This window comes from Teleopsis dalmanni, chromosome 2 (genome assembly GCF_002237135.1).
Source record: "Teleopsis dalmanni isolate 2A chromosome 2, ASM223713v2, whole genome shotgun sequence".
Lineage (NCBI taxonomy): Eukaryota > Metazoa > Arthropoda > Insecta > Diptera > Diopsidae > Teleopsis > Teleopsis dalmanni.
The window spans coordinates 181,045,824-181,055,885 of NC_051847.1; the positions used below are offsets into that span (position 1 = coordinate 181,045,824).

Sequence of the window (10,062 nt, forward strand, 5' to 3'; positions counted from 1 at the left end):
TTTCTTACAGCGGGCTCTGATGCGATTAATGTGATTCATATTTACACGCTCTATTAAATTTTTGTGCTATTGCCGAAATAGTACGCTGCACGATCGAGAAATTAATTGCAAGAGAACTGTATATGACAGATGGAAAATTCTTGTATAAAAAAGTATATCATCTTTTTTTGATTGATTTTTCTAATGGGATATCGTTAAAAAAGGATATCATCAACTTATGCCAAGTAAGCAAAGCTGTCGTTTTGTGAATACAGATTCAAAATTTTAAAACTAATCCTTAAAGGAAATGTATATTTCTACTTTTAGGTATACCTACTTATTTTATACTTTTGTTAAGATTTTTATTCGGAATGACTGCCAGTCTGATTAGTTAGTAGACTGTGTTAATCTTACGACGACTGGGCTTTTAAATAGAAACTCTAAAAGTGTTTTTCTTCTTCTTACCTGCAGTTCCTGTATAATTTTTCGTTATAGATGTGCACTGGGTAATCATCTGGCAGCAGCTCTACGACCGGCGCTACAATTACAGCCTTGCTCACTAGGATTTTTTTCTCAATCAGTTTTAGTCTGTCCATATTATGTCAATATGGAGGATGTGTTTTTCTTGTTAATAAAGATCTAAAGAAGTCCAGTTAATGTTACTTAATTAAAGAAAACTTTACCAATTCTGGAGAATACACTAGGTACGCTTACAATCATTCATGTTTAAAGTGATAATATATGTACATATTAATCGTTTGATTTAAGTAAAATATCCCTTGAATAAATAGTAATAAATTAATATTAATGTAATACTAAATGTTAGTTTTTTATTTGAAGATGTTTCCTTTAAGAGTTAGTAGTTATTAAAAAAGTAAGAAGTAAATATCAACATATTACAGAGCAATTACGTGCAGACAAATATTGTTAATGTATCTTAAACGGACTCATTTCCGAATGTTGAATGCAAGGCGCACATGAAGAAATTCAAGGCAAAGTGACGAATTCCATAAAGAGCGAAAAAAATTAACATTGAAATATTACCTAACGTGCAGAAAGCTGGAAAAAAAAACTCCAGAAAAAAACGTTCTTAATGTTGCATGCAACAAGGAAAATCACTGTACAAAATGTTGTTTACCAGTTTCGCGTTTTGTATTTGCAGAAGATTTAGTTTTCCATGGTTTTTCACATGAAAATGATAAAATGCAATGCATTCGTTATGCAACCAGCAATGACAACTTATGCAACAGCGATTCTGCAATAATAACAACAACAACAACAATAGCAGTTGCAGTTGCAAGTGCAATACAACAACAAATCTTAACAGAGTGAAATGCAGTGACTAGCAAAAGTAAAAACGCAATTTGACGTCAGCATTGGAAGAAGTCAGCGCTAGAATTATGAGTGCAGCTTAGCGAAAAGGTGCAAAACGTTGCAAAGCGATTTGATTGAAACCTAATTTAGCTTAAAAATTCAGAAATAATCGTTTTGTCTCTTGTTAAAGTTAATTTCCGAAACACACTTGAATGCAACTAATCAGATTAAAAGCTTAGAAAATCTATTGCTGTGGGCAAATTTAATTTTATCTGCTAGTTGTTATTCCAACATGTTATAAAGTTGTACTATAGAAGCTAAAAAGAAGGTACAATAATAATAAGAAGAAAGTTTATAAAGTCTAGGAGATACTCTTTGAGATGTTGATGATCGTAAAGAAAGAACTCTTCTTTTTTATATCATTACCAACCTTCCATTAGGAAGTTTTAATAACAATAAGAAGAAATTTTATAAGGACGACAAAAATTGATTACGGAATTGATGATCATAAAGACAAGACTCTTTGTTTTCATATGATCACTAATCTCTGATCATATCCTACTAAGGAGTTACTATAACAATAAGAAAAAAACGAGGGCAAAAAAATATTATTGAAGTATTGTATAGAAAGTGTTGAATAGAAAGGACTCTTCTTTTTCATACTATCGCCAACCATCTTGGTTTAAAGCTTCCATTAAAAAGTTACAATAACAATAAGAAGAAAGTGTATTAGGACTTTACTGAGGTATTAATGATCGTATAGAAAGAATTCTCTTTTTCATACTGTCACTAACCTGTTTAGTTTAAAGATTCTATTTAAGAGTTACAATAATTATAAGAACAAAGTTTATAAGGACTAGAAGAATTTATTGAGGTACTGATGATCGTGAAGATAGAACTGTTTTTTTTTTTATAGCAAAACCACCCTGTATGGTTCAAAATTATAATTCTTTATAATTCTTCTTTATATCAATCAATTCTCTCGTTTTCATATTCATATATTCGATTTTTATCTTATTTAGACTGCATATAATAAGGGATTTTTGATGAACGACTTGCTAATGATCTACATGTATGTCTTTTTAGAATTTGTCATAAATTGCTCCTTTTATGGCATTATAGCCGTCTATGATTTAAAATTTCCTCCATAATTTCTATTTCTATAGTGACCGATCAACTATATAGTACTGTCGTCATAGCTACGGATATTCTTCATCTTTAAGTCACTTTCAATCGCCGAAACTAACTAGTGGTTTCCGATATCAGCGTTTTTCGCGTTGGTCCACTAATGGTATGATGTATTTAAGCCAACTCAAACGATTTTGATTTTACTAAACCTCTAAATGTTAAATTGTTTAATTGCTGAAATATATCATTTTTAGTATAAATAAGACTTGGCGGACTTGGTACAGGCCGGATAAGCAGTGTAAGACATTGTATCTGAAGGATCTGAAGGATTCCAGCGGGTGCTATGTAACGTTTAACGTGGCAGCTGTGCAATAACTTGGATTGAGCACGACAAAGATTGTGCTGGCATGCAAGCAAATAAAAACGTATTCAATTGCATTGTGAATTTGGGACCCGGGACTAATTCTACAGACTGATGTATTATATATACTTGTATTTAAGAGTTGTGTTTACTGAATTTTTATATTAAGTGCTAAAATATGAATTCATATTTCTTCATTAAAAATATATATTATTAAAATATATATAGATAAATATATTATTTCATTTTACTATATGCTCATTCATATATAATGTTCAATTATAGTATATATCTATATGAAAAATATTGAAATTAATTTTTTATATTTTAAATAAGCTTAATTAATAATAAAACTTTAATTGAATTTAAATTAAATTATTTAGAAATTTTTATAAAATTGTTTAATAGATTGAATTTTTTCTTATTATTTGAAGAGATAAGTAAACAATATTTAAATTCTAGCTCCATATATAAACTAATTTACATGCAATGCCCTTTTCATGAACTTCTTTTTTTACTAATAAAAACAAACTCGTACTAAAATAATATTATAAACTAAAAACTGAATTAAATTAACTGAAATGTAAAACGAATATGAAATTAATTAATTCTTGTAGCTACAAATTTGCAAATTACATTAAAACAAGTGCAAAATGCAAAGAAGCAAACTAGATAAAAAAATGTAATAAATTAAAATAAAATGTCGCCAGATGAAAAAATCTACAATTTTAATAAATTTGAAGTCCAACACCAACACTATGTATATATAAAAAAAATTCCACAAACTAAAGCAGAAAACCTTAGATACTCGGACTTGCTAAACTCATAAATTGGCTGGTAATAAATTGTCAAGACTTGTGATCTGGGAAAAATGTCTTTGATATTTAATTTGCTTAGCAAACTTGTTTTGGATGCTGTTTCATTTACTATTTGAATTTAATTGAATTTAATAATATTAAAATATTTACCCGAAGTATTATATAAATCAATTAAAAACAAAACTTTTTCATCAAATATGGAAACTTACTTCTATGGATGCATAAGAACTATTTGTGAATTTTGAAGTTAAGTTACCTAATTGAGTTGAACATTCTTTAATTATTGGAAAATTTAAAAATATTAATAACAATAACCAGAACAATAAACTAAATAATTAAAGATTCATAATAATTCATTAGTTTAATGAGTATTTTTGCAAATAAAATCATTTCCTATCATAAATTTTTTTATATTTTTAAAGGCATCACATGGAGAAGTAGACGTCTCCGAGGTAAATTCTCTTGTCAGTTCTCCATCTTTACCTGTTCTAGACTTGAAAAAAAATACATCAGTCAACTGCTTTAACTAAGGCGTAAACTGTTTTGTATTACGGTATTGGTACTCATGTGTTATTGCTTAATAGGAAGACATGCGATGAGACTGAATTTAACCTGAATCGGTATTATGGGTGCGCGAATTAAGAGCAAACTATACTTCATCGAATATATTGTTAGTGACCATCATTAGTTATAAGATTATGAGCCCTTTTCTTACCGACTTAACAGAGCCATCAACCTGTAAAATTAGGAACTTACCCAAGTTTATAGAATTGTCAGGTTGGTTCATCTTTACATAATAGGGGATTTGTTGCCTTTCCACGTTGCTCATACGCTCACTTGTACTTGGTGTTGGTGCATGTGAAAACACATCTCGCGGTATCATAACGAGCCATTATTTGAGCTTAAGTGAGCTTTGGGCAAAGGCCGTCGCTTCAACCTAAACTACCTAATCTAACCTAATCTTCCATAAATTCTGTTAAATATCCCTTATTATGGGTAATGTGAATAAAATAAAACAATGTAAATTATTTTATTTGTTTTACTTATTTTATATTATTTTGTTTTTATTTTTATTTCAATATAGTCCTCTATATAAATATCGCCGTCGTTTCAATGTCGATTATACTTCTTCCTTAGGATGAAATATTGTTACAACAATTTTTAGAAACACATGAGTATAAACAACCGTTATACTGAAATCTTTTTACAAATATAGTTTTAAGTGTGGCGACCCAGTTGGCTGTGAATTTATTGAATTTAAAAAGTAAAATTCAATTTCAAATATTTTTAAGTTTTTGTTTTTGATTGATGAGAACGTTTCGATTTTTCTCTCTGTAAAAAGTTGAATAAAAGTTTATTAACATTAAAAATTTTTAGAGTTTTATTAATTAGCAAGGTGAACAGATCATTGCTAAATTGGTGACCCCGACGTGATCTCGAAAAAGTTTAAATTTAGAAATATTAACTTCTGAGCTAAATATCTAATTATCGAGCTGTGATGTCAGTTGCAGACGAAGGTGTAGTAATGGCTTCTGATAGTGGAAGTGTAGTAAACCGTGTAGCAGTGAAGGTGCCACCGTTTTGGCACGAGCGACCGGAGATTTGGTTTGCTCAGATCGAGGCGCAATTCGCAGTAGCTGCCATTACGAGTGACATCACACAGTTCAACACGGTAGTAGCAGCGATTGAGTCAAGTGTTATCGCCGATGTAAGTGATGCAGTGCTTCATCCTCCTGAAACTGGAAGACACGCTAATTTAAAGGCTTGCATCATAGAGCGGTACAGTGAGAGCGAGCAGCGGAAGATTCAACGGTTGTTGTCAGAAGTTGAACTTGGTGATAGACGCCCAACACAGTTGCTAACGAAGTTGACAGCGTTAGCTAAAGACAAGGTGAGCGATGAGTTCCTTAAGTCTCTTTGGCTGAAGCGTTTGCCACCACAAGTGCGCGCTATTCTGCAGGCATCGAACGTGGCACTAGCAGAACTGGCGAAATTAGCAGACCGTATTTGCGAGGCGGGTGATTTTCAACAGATAGCTGTAGCGTCAGCCTCTGATTGTCCAGCCTATTCTGAGAATGCTGTGATTTTACGAAGGCTTGAGCAAATCGAACAGCGTCTGAGTCGTTTGGATTTACGTCGTAGTGAGTCGGTGCAAAGTCGATCGTCATCGAGGAGGCGTAGGCGAACTCGTTCCCGACCAGGAAGTCATCCAGATTGGTGCTGGTATCACGAAAGGTTTGGTGATAGAGCTAATGCTTGTCGGCAGCCCTGTAGTTTTGTGGCAAGCTCTCATCAGTCAAAAAACTAGGCACTCCTTCTACGTCGTCGAGCCGAGAAGGGGTTAGTGTTCGTATAGCTCGACTTAGTATTAAAGATCCCGCCACGTCGACCGTTTTTCTCATTGATACTGGTGCGGACATATCAGTTTTACCGAAGTCGTTCTGTCGTTGGAAGCAAAGGGCTAACAGTGTTGCATCAGTTAATTTATATGCCGCTAATGGTACGCCTATTCAAACATTTGGCGAGCGTCGACTGCTTTTGTCTTTGGGTTTGCGTAGAGATTTCCCGTGGACGTTCGTGATTGCGGATGTTAGCTGTCCTATTGTTGGAGCCGACTTCCTTAATCACTATGACTTGTTAGTAGATTTGAAAAGGAAGCGGTTAGTTGATTCGAAGACGACTTTGATGATGAAGGGTAAGGCTGCTGTGTCTCAAGAAGATACTGTGCGTGTGTGTGGTTCAGTTTCAGCTTATGCTGAGCTGGTTAATGAATACCGTGATTTAGGCATTATGAGTGCAAATCGGATGGGTTTAGTTACTAAGGTTGAACATTGCATCGAGACATTTGGTGCGCCGTCATTTGCTCGTCCCCGACGTTTAGTTGGAGCCAAACTTGAAGAAGCCAAGAAGGAATTCCAATTTTTAGTCCAGACAGGGATTTGTCAACCTTCGAAAAGCTGTTGGGCAAGTCCACTTCACATGGTTCGCAAAGGCGATGGAAGTTGGAGACCGTGTGGCGATTATCGCATGCTCAACGCGCAAACTAAACCTGATCGGTATCCGATTCCGTTCATTCATGATGTGACGAGTATTCTTCATGGTAAAACTATGTTTTCGAAGATAGATTTGCAGAAAGCGTATCATCAGATACCGCTTGCACTAGCAGACATTCCGAAGACAGCTATTACAACTCCGTTTGGCCTGTTCGAGTTTCGCTTTATGACTTTCGGTCTCCGTAATGCTGCCCAGACGTTTCAGCGTTTTATGAATGAGACTCTAGGTGATCTTAATTTCGTTTTTGCGTACATCGACGATATTTTAATTGCGTCAAAAGATGAAGCAGAACACAGAATGCATTTGCGACTGGTTTTAGATCGACTTAGAGAAACTGGTTTGACCGTGAATTTTGCCAAGTGTAAGTTCGGCTGTTCCGAGATCGAGTTCCTTGGGCACGTTATTAGTGCAAAGGGTTTACGTCCTCCGGAGAGTAAAGTTCAAGCTGTTCGTGATTTTCCTCTGCCAGCAACGGTGAAACAGCTTAGACAATTCTTAGGCATGGTGAACTTTTATCGGCCGTTTCTGCGTAACGCTGTGCAGAATCAGCAGCGGTTGTTTCATCTTACACCAGGTAACCGCAAGAATGATAAGTCGGTGATTTTTGAGTTAATTGCTGAGGGGCAGAAGACTGATGCAGAGTTGCTCGCTCAGCTGAAGAGCCAGTCTGAAGATGGTGTTGGGTTGAAGAAGTTGAGATTGCCGGATTCGAGTATTGAACTGTACTGTGATGTGTCAGGCAGTCGTGTTCGTCCTTTTGTTCCCGCAAACTGTCGGCAGCTGGTACTCTCAAAACTCCATGGTTTGGCTCATCCTGGTATTCGAGCAACGCGGAAATTGGTGCAGGCTAGGTATGTTTGGCTTGGTTTGGTTAAGGATGTAGCTGTGTTTGTGCGTAGTTGCATTGCGTGTCAGAAGTCTAAGATTCAGCGGCATACTAAAACACCAATTGGTTCGTTTGCTGATATTGATAGTCGGTTCCAGCATGTTCATGTTGACATTGTGGGTCCATTGCCTTTGTCTCAGGGGAAGCGTTATTGTTTGACTTGCGTCGATCGTTTTTCTCGGTGGCCTGTTGCTGTGCCTCTGTCGGGCATTACGGCAGAAGAAGTTGCAGCGGCTTTTATCGACGGTTGGGTGGCAAGTTTTGGTTCTCCGCAGGCTATTACCACTGATTTGGGTCGGCAGTTTGAGTCTGCTGTATTTCGGGAACTGACGAGATTGCTTGGAGTGAAACACTTTCATACCACGGCTTATCATCCTCAAGCAAATGGCATGGTTGAACGTTTCCATAGAACATTGAAGGCAGCCATTCGATGTCATTCCTCAAGTAATTGGACGCAGTCTCTTTCGCTTGTGTTGTTGGGATTGCGAACGACACCGAAACTAGACCTAAATGCTAGTCCTTCAGAGATGTTGTTTGGAAATCCTCTTTGTGTTCCAGGGCAGATGCTTTCGGATTTCAAGCAGAAGTCGTCCGAGACTGATTTTGTGTCGGCGTTGCGAAGGGCTTTAGCTAAGGTTAAATCCGTTGAATCAACAAGACATTGTCATCCATCTGTGTATGTTCCGCGTGACGTTATTAATTGTAAGCACGTTTTTCTTCGAGTGGATCGTGCTCGAGCTCCACTTGAGCAGCCTTACGAAGGTCCATTTGAGGTGCTGAGTCGTAATGAGAAGACGTCTGTTATTGTTTGCCGTGGGAGAGAGGTGACTGTTTCGAATGATAGGTTGAAGGCGGCGTACTTAACGTGTGATGATCTTGAACAGGTTGTTCCAGAAACGCGTCAGCCTTCAGCGCTGTTGAATGGTGATCAGTTAGTGACTTCTGGTGATTGTAGGCGTGAATCCCTGTTGCCGATTCCGAAAGTGACACGAGCTGGTAGAGTAGTACGTTTCCCAGCAAGGTTAGCGGAATTTCGTGATTAAGAGTGGTGTTGTCGATTTAGTTGTGGTGTCGCGTTGTTGCTAGTACTCCATCGCTAGGAGGGGGTACTGTGGCGACCCAGTTGGCTGTGAATTTATTGAATTTAAAAAGTAAAATTCAATTTCAAATATTTTTAAGTTTTTGTTTTTGATTGATGAGAACGTTTCGATTTTTCTCTCTGTAAAAAGTTGAATAAAAGTTTATTAACATTAAAAATTTTTAGAGTTTTATTAATTAGCAAGGTGAACAGATCATTGCTAAATAAGTAATAAACAATTAATTAAATACTATGCAATATATAATATACATTAAAAATTATATAATGAAGTTTGTAGTAGTACCAGGTAGAGGTGGAGAACTATTGTTGGCACTATCGACACTATCGACGGTTTACCACTATCGATCCGCCATCGTTGACAGTGCTAGACTATCGATAGTCTACGATAGTTTGTCATAGCAATGCTTCACAACATCATGCAGATAAACATGTTTACATTAAATTACTATTAAATAGTGATGATGAAATATTTCTGTGTATTCGCTCTTTGAGTCAAGTCCGAGCGCATGTTCAGTAAAGCTGGACAAGTAGTTTCAGAACGCCGGACTCGAATGAAAGAAAAACACAACAATATGATGTTATTTTTAAACAAAAATCCTTAGTTACTAAAATAGTAACATTGTCGAAAAAAGATTTAAAATTTATGATTTTTGTTTTAATTTATTTAAGTAAAATATTATCCCAAAAATTAAATACATGATTTTTTGAATTGCACAGACTGTTGTATTGAAATTAATATAATATTGATAGTAATCGATGGTTTGGAAAAAGACTATCACTCACTAACGATGGTGTCGACTATCGATTGTTCCCCACCTCTAGTACCAGTTAGCAGGTAGCTATTACTGATATTGTCACTATCCTCTTCTCTATTCATGGCTCTGTCTATGTTTATTTTGTTCTGTCTATTCTCGCAAAACTTTCTCAAAAGACAAGCACTTGAAAAAATGATTTCATAACTTTTTTAAATGCCTTATTAAGTTGATAATCTAAATATAGTGTAAATAGCTCGACATTTTCCTTCGCCGCTACCTCCGTTAGGCAAAAATGATAAATTTGTAAAACAAAAGAATAAATTTCGTTGTGTATAAATGAAAATTCAATTCAATAAAGATAAATAATATAAAGTGTGCTTTGTCAACACAAATTGCAAAAAAGGTAATTAAAACTGCCTACTTTTGAGGGCAAACACAAAATTGAATATTTATGTAGAAAAAAGGATATGCAAATCCTTTCGGCGTCAACACATGTGGCAACACTAATTACATATGATTTACATATGCCTAGCAGACATTTTTAAAATGATAAGCGACTGTAATTATTTCTTTTCTGCAGTATTGTCACACAGAAAACCCCACGAAAACGCCAAAAAAAAAAATTAAAAAAAGAAAAAAAAAAATAAAAATGGTACAAATAAAAAACA

The 10,062-nt window shown here is 35.3% G+C and overlaps 1 protein-coding gene across 1 annotated transcript; it reads left to right on the top strand.

Moving 5' to 3' along the window:
• The first annotated feature begins 5,125 nt into the window (after positions 1-5,125).
• LOC119676298 lies at positions 5,126-5,908 on the top strand. Its single transcript, XM_038087538.1, has one exon. It carries the CDS (start codon positions 5,126-5,128, stop codon positions 5,906-5,908), a length of 783 nt encoding a protein of 260 aa, XP_037943466.1.
• The last annotated feature ends 4,154 nt before the right edge of the window (positions 5,909-10,062 follow it).